Source organism: Nerophis lumbriciformis, linkage group LG18 (genome assembly GCF_033978685.3).
Source record: "Nerophis lumbriciformis linkage group LG18, RoL_Nlum_v2.1, whole genome shotgun sequence".
NCBI lineage: Eukaryota > Metazoa > Chordata > Actinopteri > Syngnathiformes > Syngnathidae > Nerophis > Nerophis lumbriciformis.
The window spans coordinates 39,430,001-39,450,000 of NC_084565.2; the positions used below are offsets into that span (position 1 = coordinate 39,430,001).

General features: G+C 40.2%; 1 protein-coding gene across 1 annotated transcript in view; it reads left to right on the forward strand.

The window, feature by feature from the left end:
* Positions 1–20,000, forward strand: part of amotl2a (angiomotin like 2a) — a 28,653-nt gene that overhangs the window by 3,259 nt on the left and 5,394 nt on the right. Inside the window, exons 2-8 of the mRNA XM_072915055.1 lie at positions 4,630–5,394; positions 5,436–5,568; positions 8,654–8,798; positions 8,867–8,959; positions 15,737–16,032; positions 16,794–16,966; positions 19,330–19,431. Of these exons, the coding sequence (XP_072771156.1) occupies positions 4,655–5,394; positions 5,436–5,568; positions 8,654–8,798; positions 8,867–8,959; positions 15,737–16,032; positions 16,794–16,966; positions 19,330–19,431 (1,682 nt within the window). The 5' untranslated portion in view covers positions 4,630–4,654. The remainder of the gene's footprint in view (positions 1–4,629; positions 5,395–5,435; positions 5,569–8,653; positions 8,799–8,866; positions 8,960–15,736; positions 16,033–16,793; positions 16,967–19,329; positions 19,432–20,000) is intronic.

A 20,000-nucleotide genomic window follows, 5' to 3' on the forward strand; every position in this document is an offset into this window, starting at 1 on the left:
ACACCACAGCTAAGCACACTAAAGCACAGAAGCAGATAGCAGCTACACCACAGCTAAGCACACTAAAGCACAGAAGCAAATAGCAGCTACACCACAGCTAAGCACACTAAAGCACAGAAGCAGATAGCAGCTACACCACAGCTAAGCACACTAAAGCACAGAAGCAGATAGCAGCTACACCACAGCTAAGCACACTAAAGCACAGAAGCAAATAGCAGCTACACCACAGCTAAGCACACTAAAGCACAGAAGCTTGACGTACGTAATAATAAGTGAACAATATTGCAGTGTAAAACAACACATTTGTCAATACAAACAAGTATGAAAAAAATCTCCTTCCTTCCTTATCTCCTTTTATCCTTCCTTCATTCTTTCCTTGCCTCCTTTTATCATTCCTTCCTTCTTTCCTTGGATCCTTTTATCCTTCCTTCCTTCTTTCCTTATCTCCTTTTATCCTTCCTTCCTTCTTTCCTTATCTCCTTTTATCCTTCCTTCCTTCTTTCCTTATCTCCTTTTATCCTTCCTTCCTTCTTTCATTACCTCCACCTTCCTTCATTCTTCCTTATCTCCTTTTATCCATCCTTCCTTCTTTCCTTACCTCATTTTACCCATCCTTCCTTCTTTCCTTATCTCCTTTTATCCATCCTTCCTTCTTTCCTTACCTCCTTTTATCCATCTTTCCTTCTTTCCTTATCTCCTTTTACCCATCCTTCCTTCTTCCCTCCCCTCCTTTTATCCATCATTCCTTATTACCTTATCTCCTTTTATTCACTCTTCCTTCTTTCTTTACCTCCTTTTATCCATCTTTCCTTATTTCCTCACCTCCTTTTATCCTTCCTTCCTTCTTTCCTTATCTCCTTTTATCCTTCCTTCCTTCTTTCCTTATCTCCTTTTATCCTTCCTTCCTTCTTTCATTACCTCCACCTTCCTTCATTCTTCCTTATCTCCTTTTATCCATCCTTCCTTCTTTCCTTACCTCATTTTACCCATCCTTCCTTCTTTCCTTATCTCCTTTTATCCATCCTTCCTTCTTTCCTTACCTCCTTTTATCCATCTTTCCTTCTTTCCTTATCTCCTTTTACCCATCCTTCCTTCTTCCCTCCCCTCCTTTTATCCATCATTCCTTATTACCTTATCTCCTTTTATTCACTCTTCCTTCTTTCTTTACCTCCTTTTATCCATCTTTCCTTATTTCCTCACCTCCTTTTATCCATCATTCCTTTTTTCTTTACCTCCTTTTATCCATCCTTCCTTATCTCCTTTTATCCATCCTTCCTTCTTCCCTTCCCTCCACCTTCCTTCCTTCTTTCATCATCTCCTTTTATTCTTCCTTCCTTCTTTCCTTACTTCCTTTTATCCATCCTTCCTTATTTCCTTAGCTCCACCTTCCTTCCTTCTTTCCTCATCTCCTTTTATTCTTCCTTCCTTCTTTCCTTACCTCCTTTTATCCATCCTTCATTCTTATCTCCTTTTACACATCCTTCCTTCTTTCCTTACCTCTTTTTATCCATCCTTCCTTCTTATCTCCTTTTACCCATCATTCCTTCTTTCCTTATCTCCTTTTACACATCCTTCCTTCTTCCCTTCCCTCCTTTTATCATCCTTCCTTCTTTCCTTATCTCCTTTTATCCATCCTTCCCTTCCCTCCACCTTCCTTCCTTCTTTCCCTACCTCCTATTATCCATCCTTCCTTCTTTCCTTACCTCCGTTTATCCATCCTTCCTTATTTCTTTACCTCCTTTTATCCATCCTTCCTTCTTATCTCCTTTTACACATCGTTCCTTCTTTCCCTATCTCCTTTTACACATCCTTCCTTCTTCCCTTCCCTCCTTTTATCCATCCTTCCTTCTTTCCTTATCTCCTTTTATCCATCCTTCCTTCTTCCCTTCCCTCCACCTTCCTTCCTTCTTTCCTCATCTCCTTTCATTCTTCCTTCCTTCTTTCCTTACCTCCTTTTATCCATCCTTCCTTCTTTCCTTACCTCCTTTTATCCATCCTTCCTTATTTCCTTAGCTCCTTTTATCCATCCTTCCTTCTTATCTCCTTTTACCCACCATTCCTTCTTTCCTTATCTCCTTTTACCCATCATTCATTCTTCCCTTCCCTCCACCTTCCTTCCTTCTTTCCTTACCTCCTTTTATCCATCCTTCCTTCTTATCTCCGTTTACACATCATTCCTTCTTTCCTTATCTCCTTTTACCCATCCTTCCTTATTTTCTTACCTCCTTTTATCCACCCTTACTTCTTTCCTTATCTCCTTTTATCCATCCTTCCTTCTTCCCTTCCCTCCACCTTCCTTCCTTCTTTCCTCATCTCCTTTTATCATTCCTTCCTTCTTTCCTTATCTCCTTTTATCCTTCCTTCCTTCTTTCCTTATCTCCTATTATCCATCCTTCCTTCTTTCCTTACCTCCGTTTATCCATCCTTCCTTATTTCCTTACCTCCTTTTATCCATCCTTCCTTCTTATCTCCTTTTACATATCATTCCTTCTTTCCTTATCTCCTTTTACCCATCCTTCCTTCTTCCCTTCCCTCCTTTTATCCATCCTTCCTTCTTTCCTTATCTCCTTTTATCCATTCTTCCTTCTTCCCTTCCCTCCACCTTCCTTCCTTCTTTCCTCATCTCCTTTTATCTTTCCTTTCTTCCTTCCTTCCTTCCTATTATCCATCCTCCCTTCTTTCCTTACCTCCTTTTACCCAATCCTTCCTTCTTTCCTTATCTCCTTTTACCCATCCTTCCTTCTTCCCTTCCCTCCTTTTATCCATCCTTCCTTCTTTCCTTACCTCCTTTTATCCATCCTTCCTTCTTTCCTTATCTCCTTTTATACATCCTTCCTTCTTCCCTTCCCTCCACCTTCCTTCCTTCTTTCCTCATCTCCTTTTATCCATCATTCCTTCTTTCCTTACCTCCTTTTATCCATCCTTCCTTATTTCCTTAGCTCCTTTTATCCATCTTTCCTTCTTATCCCCTTTTACACATCCTTCCTTCTTCCCTTCCCTCCACCTTCCTTCTGGCTTTCCTCATCTCCTTTTATCCTTCCTTCCTTCTTTCCTTATCTCCTATTATCCATCCTTCCTTCTTTCCTTACCTCCTTTTATCCATCCTTCCTTCTTTCCTTATCTCCTTTTATCCATCCTTCCTTCTTCCCTTCCCTCCACCTTCCTTCCTTCTTTCCTCATCTCCTTTTACACTTCCTTCCTTACCTCCTATTATCCGTCCTTCCTTCTTTCCTTACCTCCTTTTATCCATCCTTCCTTATTTCCTTAGCTCCTTTTATCCATCCTTCCTTCTTATCTCCTTTTACACATCATTCCTTCTTTCCTTATCTCCTTTTACGCATCATTCATTCTTCCCTTCCCTCCACCTTCTTCCTTCTTTCCTCATCTCCTTTTATCCTTCCTTCCTTCTTTCTTTACCTCCATTATCCATCCTTCCTTCTTTCCTTACCTCTGTTTATCCATCCTTCCTTATTTCCCTACTTCTTTTTATCCATCCTTCCTTCTTATCTCCTTTTACCCATCATTCCTTCTTTCCTTATCTCCTTTTACCCATCCTTCCTTCTTCCCTTCCCTCCTTTTATCCATCCTTCCTTATTACCTTATCTCCTTTTATTCACCCTTCCTTCTTTCCTTACCTCCTTTTATCCATCCTTCCTTCTTTCCTTATCTCCTTTTATCCATCCTTCCTTCTTCCCTTCCCTCCACCTTCCTTCCTTCTTTCCTTACCTCCTTTTATCCATCCTTCTTTTCTTACCTCCTTTTATCCATCTTTCCTTCTTTCCTTCTTTCCTTTTATCCATCCTTCCTTATTTTCTTAGCTCCACTTTCCTTCCTTCATTCCTCATCTCCTTTTATCCATCCTTCCTTCTTTCCTTACCTCCTTTTAGCCATCCTTCCTTCTTTCCTTATCTCCTTTTATCCATCCTTCCTTCTTTCCTTACCTCCTTTTATCCATCCTTCCTTCTTATCTCCTTTTACCCATCATTCCTTCTTTCCTTATCTCCTTTTACACATCCTTCCTTCTTTCCTTATCTCCTTTTATCCATCCTTCCCTTCCCTCCACCTTCCTTCCTTCTTTCCTCATCTCCTTTTATCCTTCCTTCCTTACCTCCTATTATCCATCCTTCCTTCTTTCCTTACCTCCTTTTATCCATCCTTCCTTCTTATCTCTTTTTACACATCATTCCTTCTTTCCTTATCTCCTTTTACACATCCTTCCTTCTTCCCTTACCTACTTTTATCCATCCTTCCTTATTTCCTTACCCCCTTCTATCCATCCTTCCTTCTTTCCTTATCTCCTTTTATCCATCCTTCCTTCTTCCCTTCCCTCCACCTTCCTTCCTTCTTTCCTCATCTCCTTTTATTCTTCCTTCCTTCTTTCCTCATCTCCTTTTATTCTTCCTTCCTTCTTTCCTCATCTCCTTTTATCCATCCTTCCTTATTTCCTTAGCTCCTTTTACCCATCATTCATTCTTCCCTTCCCTCCACCTTCCTTCCTTCTTTCCTTACTTCCTTTCCTCCATCCTTCCTGTAGACAATATGCACCAAATGACTGATAACGCGGGTGTGGGAGAGTCAAAATTGACGCCTTGTTCTAAAACCTCCCACTGGTTTGTTGTTCCTCTTCAGGTTCCTGAAGTAACGTGCCTGCGACATGAGAACCGCCGAGGCGGGCCCCACCACGGTCCTGCACCGCCTCATCCAGGAGCAGCTGCGCTGGGGGAAGCTGACGGACTCTCGGGCGCTGCTGGCCATCCAGCAGCAGGCTCTGCGCGGAGGAGGACGCCCCGGCGTCGGAGGCGGTGGCGTCACAGGAAGTCCTGCGGAGAAGCTGAGCCGGGAGGACACGCGGGGGTCCACCAGGCAGGACCCTCAAGGCCAGGAGCACCAGGGCAGCTGCTTCCAGCTGGGTGGAGAGGAGCTTCCTAGCTATGAGGAGGCCCAGCACCTGATGTCCCACAAGGAGGACATGACGTGCGGAGGAGGACACCTGATGTCCCACAAGGAGGACATGACGTGCGGAGGAGGACACCTGATGTCCCACAAGGAGGACGTACCGTGCGGAGGAGGACACCTGATGTCCCACAAGGAGGACGTACCGTGCAGAGGAGGACACCTGATGTCCCACAAGGAGGACGTGACGTGCGGAGGAGGACACCTGATGTCCCACAAGGAGGACATGACGTGCGGAGGAGGACACCTGGACGGCAAGCTGGAGCACAGTCGCTCCCTCAGCGAGCGCCTGATGCTGTTGTCTCTGGAGAGGAGCACTGCGAGGAACCTTAGCTCCTCCCACAGTTCTCCTCAGCTGTGCAGCGGTCCAGGAGCCCCAGAGGAGCCCAGAGGACCACCGCCAGGATACCAGCCGGAGGCTCCTCCCCCCTTGCAGCACAGGTAGATGTTTGCCCGCCATGCGACCCTGCCAGCCACGTCTGATCACGTGACACCCCTCGCAGGAATGCCCGCGTTGCCATGACGACGGCGTCCAGGGACGTGCTGATGACGGAGAACAGGAGGCTGAGGCGGGAAGTGGAAATGTACGCAGAGAAGGTGGCACGCCTGGACAAGGTCAGGGACATGACATCTTAAATCAATCAAATAAATGATGGAAATGACAAATAAATCAAATACATGATAGAAATAATACATAAATCAAATAAATGATAGAAATAATAAATACATCAAATAAATGATACATAAAATAGTAGAAATGAATCGAATGAATAAATCAAATAGATGAGAGAAATAATAAACATAAAATAATAGAGTAATACTAAAGTAAATGATATAAATAATAAATAAATGATGTGAATAACCAATAAATAAGTAGGACACAACAATATAATATATAATCATATATTTCCTTTTTTCCTTCCAACTCATTCCTGTTTTCACTTTTTTCTTTTCATATTTTATATTCTTTTATTTTGTATTCATTCTTTCCAAATGCTTTTCTTTCTTCACACTTACTGTCCTTCCTTCTTTCCTTATCTCCTTGTATCCTTCCTTCATTCCTTATCTCCTTGTATCCTTCCTTCATTCCTTATCTCCTTGTATCCTTCCTTCATTCCTTATCTCCTTGTATCCTTCCTTCATTCCTTATCTCCTTTTTATCATCCTTCTTTCCTTATCTCCTTGTATCCTTCCTCCTTTCCTTATCTCCTTTTAGCCATCCTTCCTTATTTCCTTATCTCCTTTTACCCATCCTTCCTTCTTTCCTTATCTCCTTTTATCCATCCTTCCTTCTTTCCTTACCTCCTTTTATCCATTCTTCCTTCTTTCCTAACCTCCTTTTATCCACCCTTCCTTCTTTCCTAACCTCCTTTTATCCATCCATCATTCTTTCCTTATCTCCCTTTACCATCCTTTCTTCTTTCCTTACCTCCCTCTATCCATCCTTCCTTCTTTCCTTACCTCCTTTTATCCATCCATCCTTCCTTCTTTCCACCCTTCCTTCTTTCCTTACCTCCTTTCATCCATCCATCCATCCTTCTTTCCTTACCTCCTTTTATCCATCCATCCTTCCTTCTCTCCTTACCTCCTTTTATCCATCCTTCTTTCTTTCCTAACCTCCTTTTATCCATCCATCATTCTTTCCTTTTCTCCCTTTACCATCCTTTCTTCTTTCCTTACCTCCCTTTATCCATCCTTCCTTCTTTCCGTTCCTCCCTTTATCCATCCTTCCTTCATTCCTTATCTCCTTTTATCCATCCATCCTTTCTTCTTTCCTTACTTCCTTTTATCCATCCTCCCTTCTTTCCTTATCTCCTTTTATCCATCCTTCCTTATTTCCTTACCTCCTTTTACGCATCCTTCCTTCTTTCCTTACCTCCTTTTATCCATCCTTCCTTCTTTCCTAACCTCCTTTTATCCATCCATCATTCTTTCCTTACCTCCCTTTATCCATCCTTCCTTCTTTCCTTTCCTCCCTTTATCCATCCTTCCTTCATTCCTTATCTCCTTTTATCCATCCATCCTTCCTTCTTTCCTTACCTCCTTTTCAATCCTTCCTTCTTTCCTTATCTCCTTTTATCCATTCTTCCTTCTTTCCTTAGCTCCTTTTACGCATCTTTCCTTCTTTCCTTACCTCCTTTTATCCATACTTCCTTCTTTCCTTACCTCCTTTTATCCACCCTTCCTTCTTTCCTTACCTCCCTTTATCCATCCTTCCTTCTTTCCTTTCCTCCCTTTATCCATCCTTCCTTCATTCCTTATCTCCTTTTATCCATCCATCCTTCCTTCTTTCCTTACCTCCTTTTATCCATCCTTCCTTCTTTCCATATCTCCTTTTATCCATCCTTCCTTCTTTCCTTACCTCCTTTTATCCATCCTTCCTTCTTGAAGATGTCTGTGGTTCCTCAGCTACTTGAAGGTGCCTGTGGTTCCTCAGCTTCTTGAAGGTGTCTGTGGTTCCTCAGCTACTTGAAGGTGTCTGTGGTTCCTCAGCTACTTGAAGATGTCTGTGGTTCCTCAGCTACTTGAAGGTGTCTGTGGTTCCTCAGCTACTTGAAGGTGTCTGTGGTTCCTCAGCTACTTGAAGGTGTCTGTGGTTCCTCAGCTACTTGAAGGTGTCTGTGGTTCCTCAGCTACTTGAAGGTGTCTGTGGTTCTTCAGCTACTTGAAGGTGTCTGTGGTTCCTCAGCTACTTGAAGGTGTCTGTGGTTCCTCAGCTACTTGAAGGTGTCTGTGGTTCCTCAGCTACTTGAAGGTGTCTGTGGTTCCTCAGCTTCTTGAAGACGTGTGTGGTTCCTCAGCTTCTTGAAGGTGTCTGTGGTTCCTCAGCTACTTGAAGATGTCTGTGGTTCCTCAGCTTCTTGAAGACGTGTGTGGTTCCTCAGCTTCTTGAAGGTGTCTGTGGTTCCTCAGCTTCTTGAAGGTGTCTGTGGTTCCTCAGCTTCTTGAAGGTGTCTGTGGTTCCTCAGCTTCTTGAAGATGTCTGTGGTTCCTCAGCTACTTGAAGGTGTCTGTGGTTCCTCAGCTACTTGAAGGTGTCTGTGGTTCCTCAGCTACTTGAAGGTGTCTGTGGTTCCTCAGCTTCTTGAAGACGTGTGTGGTTCCTCAGCTTCTTGAAGGTGTCTGTGGTTCCTCAGCTACTTGAAGATGTCTGTGGTTCCTCAGCTTCTTGAAGACGTGTGTGGTTCCTCAGCTTCTTGAAGGTGTCTGTGGTTCCTCAGCTTCTTGAAGGTGTCTGTGGTTCCTCAGCTTCTTGAAGGTGTCTGTGGTTCCTCAGCTACTTGAAGGTGTCTGTGGTTCCTCAGCTACTTGAAGGTGTCTGTGGTTCCTCAGCTACTTGAAGGTGTCTGTGGTTCCTCAGCTACTTGAAGGTGTCTGTGGTTCCTCAGCTACTTGAAGGTGTCTGTGGTTCCTCAGCTACTTGAAGGTGTCTGTGGTTCCTCAGCTACTTGAAGGTGTCTGTGGTTCCTCAGCTACTTGAAGGTGTCTGTGGTTCCTCAGCGACTTGAAGGTGTCTGTGGTTCCTCAGCGACTTGAAGGTGTCTGTGGTTCCTCAGCGACTTGAAGGTGTCTGTGGTTCTTCAGCTACTTGAAGGTGTTTGTGGTTCCTCAGCTACTTGAAGGTGTCTGTGGTTCCTCAGCTACTTGAAGGTGTCTGTGGTTCCTCAGCTACTTGAAGGTGTGTGTGTTTGGTCCCCAGATGGAGGAGGAGATGGAGAAGGTCTCTGTGGCGCACCAGACCTTGATGAAGGACTCGGTCAAGCGGCAAGACCTGGAGAAGACGATGAGGAAGAAGCTGGAGGCGGAGATGAAGAGGATGCACGACTTCAACCGCGACCTAAGAGGTACGTGGTCCCGTGAGAAGCGTAACCACGACGACCGCAGGCGACGTGACGGCCATAACTGCTTGCAGAACAACTGTGGGCGGCGACCAAGCAGCGAGCGGTCAAGGAGGACGAACACTCGGACCACAAGCAGCACGTCTTCCTGAAGCTGCTGGAACAAAGTAAGTCTTCACACTTCCTCTTGGCGGCCATTGTGCCCTGGAATGTTCCTTGCATACACTGGCATAGCTATGTCAGCTACATGCTAATATTACATTTTAACATCACTTTAGGTTAGCAACACTAGCATAGCTATGTCAGCTATATGCTAATATTACATTTTAACATCACATTAGGTTAGCTACATGCTAATATAACATTTTAACATCATTTTAGGTTAGCAACATTAGCATAGCTATGTCAGCTATATGCTAATATTACATTTTAACATCACTTTAGGTTAGCAACATTAGCATAGCTATGTCAGCTACATGCTAATATTACATTTTAACATCACTTTAGGTTAGCTACATGCTAATATTACATTTTAACATCACTTTAGGTTAGCTACATGCTGATATTACATTTTAACATCACATTAGGTTAGCTACATGCTAATATTACATTTTAACATCACTTTAGGTTAGCAACACTAGCATAGCTGTGTCAGCTATATGCTAATATTACATTTTAACATCACATTAGGTTAGCTTCATGCTAATATTACATTTTAACATCACATTAGGTTAGCTACATGCTAATATTACATTTTAACATCACTTTAGGTTAGCAACATTAGCTTAGCTATGTCAGCTATATGCTAATATTACATTTTAACATCACTTTAGGTTAGCAACATTAGCATAGCTATGTCAGCTACATGCTAATATTACATTTTAACATCACTTTAGGTTAGCTGCATGCTAATATTACATTTTAACATCACTTTAGGTTAGCAACACTAGCATAGCTATGTCAGCTACATGCTAATATTACATTTTAACATCACTTTAGGTTAGCTACATGCTAATATTACATTTTAACATCACTTTAGGTTAGCAACACTGGCATAGCTATGTCAGCTACATGCTAATATTTACATTTTAACATCACTTTAGGTTAGCAACACTAGCATAGCTATGTCAGCTACATGCTAATATTACATTTTAACATCACTTTAGGTTAGCTACATGCTAATATTACATTTTAACATCACTTTAGGTTAGCAACACTGGCATAGCTATGTCAGCTACATGCTAATATTACATTTTAACATCACTTTAGGTTAGCTACATGCTAATATTACATTTTAACATCACTTTAGGTTAGCTACGTGCTAATATTACATTTTAACATCACTTTAGGTTAGCTACATGCTAATATTACATTTTAACATCACTTTAGGTTAGCAACACTGGCATAGCTATGTCAGCTACATGCTAATATTACATTTTAACATCACTTTAGGTTAGCTACACTGGCATAGCTATGTCAGCTACATGCTAATATTACATTTTAACATCACTTTAGGTTAGCTACATGCTAATATTACATTTTAACATCACCTTAGGTTAGCTACATGCTAATATTACATTTTAACATCACTTTAGGTTAGCAACACTGGCATAGCTATGTCAGCTACATGCTAATATTACATTTTAACATCACTTTAGGTTAGCAACACTAGCATAGTTATGTCAGCTACATGCTACTATTACATTTTAACATCACTTTAGGTTAGCTACATGCTAATATTACATTTTAACATCACTTTAGGTTAGCAACACTAGCATAGCTATGTCAGCTATATGCTAATATTACATTTTAACATCACTTTAGGTTAGCTACATGCTAATATTACATTTTAACATCACATTAGGTTAGCTACATGCTAATATTACATTTTAACATCCTTTTAGGTTAGCAACACTAGCATAGCTGTGTCAGCTATATGCTAATATTACATTTTAACATCACATTAGGTTAGCTACATGCTAATATTACATTTTAACATCACATTAGGTTAGCTACATGCTAATATTACATTTTAACATCACTTTAGGTTAGCAACATTAGCATAGCTATGTCAGCTATATGCTAATATTACATTTTAACATCACTTTAGGTTAGCTACATGCTAATATTACATTTTAACATCACTTTAGGTTAGCTGCATGCTAATATTACATTTTAACATCCCTTTAGGTTAGCTACATGCTAATATTACATTTTAACATCACTTTAGGTTAGCAACACTAGCATAGCTATATTAGCTATATGCTACTATTACATTTTAACATCACTTTAGGTTAGCTACATGCTAATATTACATTTTAACATCACTTTAGGTTAGCAACACTAGCATAGCTGTGTCAGCTATATGCTAATGTTACATTTTCACATCACTTTAGGTTAGCTACATGCTAATATTACATTTTAACATCACATTAGGTTAGCTACATGCTAATATTACATTTTAACATCACTTTAGGTTAGCAACACTAGCATAGCTGTGTCAGCTATATGCTAATATTACATTTTAACATCACATTAGGTTAGCTTCATGCTAATATTACATTTTAACATCACATTAGGTTAGCTACATGCTAATATTACATTTTAACATCACTTTAGGTTAGCAACATTAGCTTAGCTATGTCAGCTATATGCTAATATTACATTTTAACATCACTTTAGGTTAGCAACACTAGCATAGCTATGTCAGCTACATGCTAATATTACATTTTAACATCACTTTAGGTTAGCAACACTAGCATAGCTATGTTAGCTATATGCTAATATTACATTTTAACATCACTTTAGGTTAGCTACATGCTAATATTACATTTTAACATCACTTTAGGTTAGCAACACTGGCATAGTTATGTCAGCTACATGCTAATATTACATTTTAACATCACTTTAGGTTAGCAACACTAGCATAGCTGTGTCAGCTATATGCTAATATTACATTTTAACATCACTTTAGGTTAGCAACACTAGCATAGCTATGTCAGCTACATGCTAATATTACATTTTAACATCACTTTAGGTTAGCTACATGCTAATATTACATTTTAACATCACTTTAGGTTAGCAACACTAGCATAGCTGTGTCAGCTATATGCTAATATTACATTTTAACATCACATTAGGTTAGCTACATGCTAATATAACATTTTAACATCACTTTAGGTTAGCAACATTAGCATAGCTATGTCAGCTATATGCTAATATTACATTTTAACATCACTTTAGGTTAGCAACATTAGCATAGCTATGTCAGCTACATGCTAATATTACATTTTAACATCACTTTAGGTTAGCAACACTAGCATAGCTATGTCAGCTACATGCTAATATTACATTTTAACATCATTTTGGTTAGCAACACTGGCATAGCTATGTCAGCTACATGCTAATATTACATTTTAACATCACTTTAGGTTAGCAACATTAGCATAGCTATGTCAGCTATATGCTAATATTACATTTTATCATCACTTTAGGTTAGCAACATTAGCATAGCTATGTCAGCTACATGCTAATATTACATTTTAACATCACTTTAGGTTAGCTACATGCTAATATTACATTTTAACATCACTTTAGGTTCGCAATATTAGCATAGCTATGTCAGTTATATGCTAATATTGCATTTTAACTTCACTTCAGGTTAGCAACACTGGCATAGCTATGTCAGCTACATGCTAATATTACACTTTAACATCACTTTAGGTTAGCTACATGCTAATATTACATTTTAACATCACTTCAGGTTAGCAACACTGGCATAGCTATGTCAGCTACATGCTAATATTACATTTTAACATCACTTTAGGTTAGCTACATGCTAATATTACATTTTAACATCACTTTAGGTTCGCAACATTAGCATAGCTATGTCAGCTATATGCTAATATTACATTTTAACATCACTTTAGGTTAGCTACATGCTAATATTACATTTTAACATCACTTTAGGTTAGCTGCATGCTAATATTACATTTTAACATCCCTTTAGGTTAGCTACATGCTAATATTACATTTTAACATCACTTTAGGTTAGCAACACTAGCATAGCTATATTAGCTATATGCTACTATTACATTTTAACATCACTTTAGGTTAGCTACATGCTAATATTACATTTTAACATCACTTTAGGTTAGCAACACTAGCATAGCTGTGTCAGCTATATGCTAATGTTACATTTTCACATCACTTTAGGTTAGCTACATGCTAATATTACATTTTAACATCACATTAGGTTAGCTACATGCTAATATTACATTTTAACATCACTTTAGGTTAGCAACACTAGCATAGCTGTGTCAGCTATATGCTAATATTACATTTTAACATCACATTAGGTTAGCTTCATGCTAATATTACATTTTAACATCACATTAGGTTAGCTACATGCTAATATTACATTTTAACATCACTTTAGGTTAGCAACATTAGCTTAGCTATGTCAGCTATATGCTAATATTACATTTTAACATCACTTTAGGTTAGCAACATTAGCATAGCTATGTCAGCTACATGCTAATATTACATTTTAACATCACTTTAGGTTAGCTGCATGCTAATATTACATTTTAACATCACTTTAGGTTAGCAACACTAGCATAGCTATGTCAGCTACATGCTAATATTACATTTTAACATCACTTTAGGTTAGCAACACTAGCATAGCTATGTTAGCTATATGCTAATATTACATTTTAACATCACTTTAGGTTAGCTACATGCTAATATTACATTTTAACATCACTTTAGGTTAGCAACACTGGCATAGTTATGTCAGCTACATGCTAATATTACATTTTAACATCACTTTAGGTTAGCAACACTAGCATAGCTGTGTCAGCTATATGCTAATATTACATTTTAACATCACTTTAGGTTAGCAACACTAGCATAGCTATGTCAGCTACATGCTAATATTACATTTTAACATCACTTTAGGTTAGCTACATGCTAATATTACATTTTAACATCACTTTAGGTTAGCAACACTAGCATAGCTGTGTCAGCTATATGCTAATATTACATTTTAACATCACATTAGGTTAGCTACATGCTAATATAACATTTTAACATCACTTTAGGTTAGCAACATTAGCATAGCTATGTCAGCTATATGCTAATATTACATTTTAACATCACTTTAGGTTAGCAACATTAGCATAGCTATGTCAGCTACATGCTAATATTACATTTTAACATCACTTTAGGTTAGCAACACTAGCATAGCTATGTCAGCTACATGCTAATATTACATTTTAACATCATTTTGGTTAGCAACACTGGCATAGCTATGTCAGCTACATGCTAATATTACATTTTAACATCACTTTAGGTTAGCAACATTAGCATAGCTATGTCAGCTATATGCTAATATTACATTTTATCATCACTTTAGGTTAGCAACATTAGCATAGCTATGTCAGCTACATGCTAATATTACATTTTAACATCACTTTAGGTTAGCTACATGCTAATATTACATTTTAACATCACTTTAGGTTCGCAATATTAGCATAGCTATGTCAGTTATATGCTAATATTGCATTTTAACTTCACTTCAGGTTAGCAACACTGGCATAGCTATGTCAGCTACATGCTAATATTACACTTTAACATCACTTTAGGTTAGCTACATGCTAATATTACATTTTAACATCACTTCAGGTTAGCAACACTGGCATAACTATGTCAGCTACATGCTAATATTACATTTTAACATCACTTTAGGTTAGCAACACTAGCATAGCTATGTCAGCTACATGCTGATATTACATTTTAACATCACTTTAGGTTAGCAACATTAGCATAGCTATGTCAGTTATATGCTAATATTGCATTTTAACTTCACTTTAGGTTAGCAACACTAGCATAGCTATGTCAGCTACATGCTAATATTACATTTTAACATCACTTTAGGTTAGCAACATTAGCATAGCTATGTCAGTTATATGCTAATATTGCATTTTAACTTCACTTTAGGTTAGCAACACTAGCATAGCTATGTCAGCTACATGCTAATATTACATTTTAACATCACTTTAGGTTAGCTACATGCTAATATTACATTTTAACATCACTTTAGTTTAGCAACACTGGCATAGCTATGTCAGCTACATGCTAATATTACATTTTAACATCACTTTAGGTTAGCAACACTGGCATAGCTATGTCAGCTACATGCTAATATTACATTTTAACATCACTTTAGGTTAGCTACATGCTAATATTACATGTTAACATCACATTAGGTTAGCTACATGCTAATATTACATTTTAACATCCCTTTAGGTTAGCAACACTAGCATAGCTGTGTCAGCTATATGCTAATATTACATTTTAACATCACATTAGGTTAGCTTCATGCTAATATTACATTTTAACATCACATTAGGTTAGCTACATGCTAATATTACATTTTAACATCACTTTAGGTTAGCAACATTAGCATAGCTATGTCAGTTATATGCTAATATTGCATTTTAACTTCACTTTAGGTTAGCAACATTAGCATAGCTATGTCAGCTACATGCTAATATTACATTTTAACATCACTTTAGGTTAGCAACACTAGCATAGCTATGTCAGCTACATGCTAATATTACATTTTAACATCACTTTAGGTTAGGTACATGCTAATATTACATTTTAACATCACTTTAGGTTAGCATCACTGGCATAGCTATTTCAGCTACATGCTAGTATTACATTTTAACATCACTTTAGGTTAGCATAGCTATGTCAGCTACATGCTAATATTAAATTTTAACATGCTCGGTTAGCATTTTTGCTGAAAAACAAGAAAAACATGATTAAACTTACAACTTTCACCACGTCTGTCAGGGACTAGTTGGCAGAGCTCCTTTTGAAGATGTGTAGCAAAGCCTTTGCGTCCAAAGTGTTAAGAGGACAAATGTGTGTGTCAGACGAGCAGCAGCGGCGGGAGAAGGAGCTCCTGGAGAAGAAGGTCCAGCACCTGCGTCTCTCGGCCGAGGACAGCCAGCGGGCACGTGAGCTCCTGGAGGAGGCGCTGCTGGCGTCGCACGCTCGTAACCGGCTGCTGGGGGAGGAGCTTCAGAGGAAGCGCGCCTACGTGGAGAAGGTGGAGCGCCTCCAGGGCTCGCTGGCCCAGCTGCAGGCGGCGTGCCAGAAGCGGGAGGCGCTGGAGCTGCGCCTGCGCACCAGGCTGGAGCAGGAGCTGAGGAGCGTGCGCGCGCAACAGGTGAGGCCGCCTCATCCCCCCGTGAGACATGGCGTGCATTGTCACATCCCCCCGTGAGACATGGCGTGCATTGTCACATCCCCCCGTGAGACATGGCGTGCATTGTCACATCCCCCCGTGAGACATGGCGTGCATTGTCACATCCCCCCGTGAGACATGGCGTGCATTGTCACATCCCTCTTGTGAGACATGGCGTGCATTGTCACATCCCCCCGTGAGACATGGCGTGCATTGTCACATCCCTCTTGTGAGACATGGCGTGCATTGTCACATCCTCCCGTGAGACATGGCGTGCATTGTCACATCCCCCCGTGAGACATGGCGTGCATTGTCACATCCTCCCGTGAAACATGGCGTGCATTGTCACATCCCCCCGTGAGACATGGCGTGCATTGTCACATCCCCCTGTGAGACATGGCGTGCATTGTCACATCCCCCCGTGAGACATGGCGTGCATTGTCACATCCCTCTTGTGAGACATGGCGTGCATTGTCACATCCCTCTTGTGAGACATGGCGTGCATTGTCACATCCCCCTGTGAGACATGGCGTGCATTGTCACATCCCCCCGTGAGACATGGCGTGCATTGTCACATCCCTCTTGTGAGACATGGCGTGCATTGTCACATCCCTCTTGTGAGACATGGCGTGCATTGTCACATCCCCCCGTGAGACATGGCGTGCATTGTCACATCCCCCCGTGAGACATGGCGTGCATTGTCACATCCCCCCGTGAGACATGGCGTGCATTGTCGCCCTCAGAAGTGGACCTCGGGCCTGCGGGCTTCGGAGCCAGACTCCTGCTTGTGGCAGCAGCAGCTGAGGGAGCGAGAGGAGCGCATCCTGGTCCTGGAGGATGACATCACCAGGTGGGAGCACAAGTACCTGCAAGAGAGTACCAGGAGGTACTTTGCTGTGGACGCTGCGGCACACAGGTACCATCTGTCTTCTGTCACATGACATATCTCACCTGTCTTCTGTCACATGTCACCTGTCACGTCTCACCTGTTTTCTGTCACATGACACATGTCACATGTAACAAGTGACATGTCACATGTTACATGTCACTTGTTGCATGCCACATGTCAAATGTTACATGTCGCATGTCACTTGTGACATGTTGCATGTCACATATCACTTCTCGCATGTCACATGTCAAATGTTACATATCGCATGTCACTTGTTACATGTGACTTGTCGCATGTCACATATCACTTGTCGCATGTCAAATGTCACATGTTGCATGTCACATGTCAAATGTTACATATCACGTCATTTGTCACATGTGACATGTCGCATGTCACATATCACTTGTCGCATGCCACATGTCAAATGTTATATATTGCATGTCGCATATCGCTTGTTACATGTAACATGTTGCATGTCACTTGTTGCATGCCACATGTCAAATGTTACATGTTGCATGTCACATGTCAAATGTTACATGTTGCATGTCACATGTCAAATGTTACATGTTGCATGTCACATGTCAAATGTTACATGTTGCATGTCACATGTCAAATGTTACATGTTGCATGTCACATGTCAAATGTTACATGTCACTTGTTACATGTGACATGTCGCATGTCACTTGTTACATGTGACTTGTCGCATATCACATATCACTTGTCGCATGTCAAATGCTGAATGTCGCATGCCACATGTCAAATGTTACATATCGCATGTCGCATGTCACTTGTTACATGTAACATGTTGCATGTCACTTGTTGCATGCCACATGTCAAATGTTACATGTCAAATGTTACATGTCGCATGTCACTTGTTACATGTGACTTGTCGCATATCACATATCGCATGTCAAATGCTGAATGTCGCATGCCACATGGCAAATGTTACATGTGACATGTTGCATGTCACTTGTTACATGTGACTTGTCGCATGTCATATGTCACTTGTCGCATGCCACATGTCAAATGTTACATGTTGCATGTCACATGTCAAATGTTACATGTTGCATGTCACATGTCAAATGTTACATGTTGCATGTCACATGTCAAATGTTACATGTCACTTGTTACATGTGAGATGTCGCATGTCACTTGTTACATGTGACTTGTCGCATATCACATATCACTTGTCGCATGTCAAATGCTGAATGTCGCATGCCACATGTCAAATGTTACATATCGCATGTCGCATGTCACTTGTTACATGTAACATGTTGCATGTCACTTGTTGCATGCCACATATCAAATGTTACATGTCAAATGTTACATGTCGCATGTCACTTGTTACATGTGACTTGTCGCATATCACATATCGCATGTCAAATGCTGAATGTCGCATGCCACATGGCAAATGTTACATGTGACATGTTGCATGTCACTTGTTACATGTGACTTGTCGCATGTCATATGTCACTTGTCGCATGCCACATGTCAAATGTTACATGTTGCATGTCACATGTTACATGTCACTTGTTACATGTGACATGTCGCATGTCAAATGTTACATGTCGCATGCCACGTGTCAAATGTTGCATGTTACATGTCAAATGTTACATGTTGCATGTTACATGTCAAATGTTACATGTCGCTTGTCGCATGCCACATGTCAAATGTTACATGTCGCATATCACTTGTTACATGTAACATGTTGCATGTCACATGTCACTTGTCGCATGCCACATGTGAAATGTTACATGTTGCATGTCACATGTCAAATGTTACATGTCACATGTCACTTGTTACATATGACATGTCGCATGTCACATATCACTTGTCGCATGTCAAATGTTACATGTCGCATGCCACATGTCAAATATTACATATCGCATGTCACTTGTTACATGTGACATGTTGCATGTCACATGTCGCATGCCACTTGTTACATGTGACATGTTGCATGTCACTTGTTACATGTGACTTGTCGCATGTCACATATCACTTGTCGCATGTCAAATGTTACATGTCGCATGTCACTTGACGCATGTCAAGTGTTACGTATCGCATGTCACTTGTTACATGTAACATGTTGCATGTCACATGTCACTTGTTGCATGCCACATGTCAAATGTTACATGTTGCATGTCACATGTCAAATGTTACATGTCACTTGTTACATGTGACATGTCGCATGTCACTTGTTACATGTGACTTGTCGCATATCACATATCACTTGACGCATGTCAAATGCTACATGTCGCATGCCACATTTCAAATGTTACATATCGCATGTCACTTGTTACATGTGACATGTTGCATGTCACATGTCACTTGTCGCATGTCACACGCTAAACCTCCAGACGTATGATATGATATCGTCATGTTCCTCACAGAGACACCAGCATCATCAACAAGTCGCCTCCACATTCTCCTGACAGCAGCTTTAATGAGGACCTGCCTGTCACCTGTCTACCACAACAGGAAGTGGAGAACAGGTACACACCATCTTAGTGGAGGCAACACACGGTGACAAGTAGCTTACCGGGGGTAACAAGTAGGTAACAGAAGGTAAGAAGTAGGTAAGAGAAGGTAATACATATGTAAGAGAAGGTAAGAAGTATGTAAGAGAAGAGAAGAAATTGTAAGAGAAGGCAAGAAGTATGTAAGAGAAAGTAAGAAGTATGGAAGGTAATACATATGTAAGAGAAGGTAAGACATGTGTAAGAGAAGGTAAGAAGTATGTAAGAGAAGGTAACAAATGTGTAAGAGAAGGTAAGAAGTGTGTAGGAGAAGGTAAGAATTATGTAAGAGAAGGTAAGTGTGTAAGAGAAGGTAAGAAGTGTGTAGGAGAAGGTAATAATTATGTAAGAGAAGATAAGTGTGTAAGAGAAGGTAATATGTATATAAGAAAAGGTAAGACATGTGTAAGAGAAGGTAATAAGTTTGTAAGAGAAGGTAATAAGTATAAAAGAAAAGGTAAGACATGTGTAAGTGAAAGTAATAAGTATTTAAGAGAAGGTAATAAGTTTGTAAGAGAAGGTAATAAGTTTGTAAAAGAAGGTAA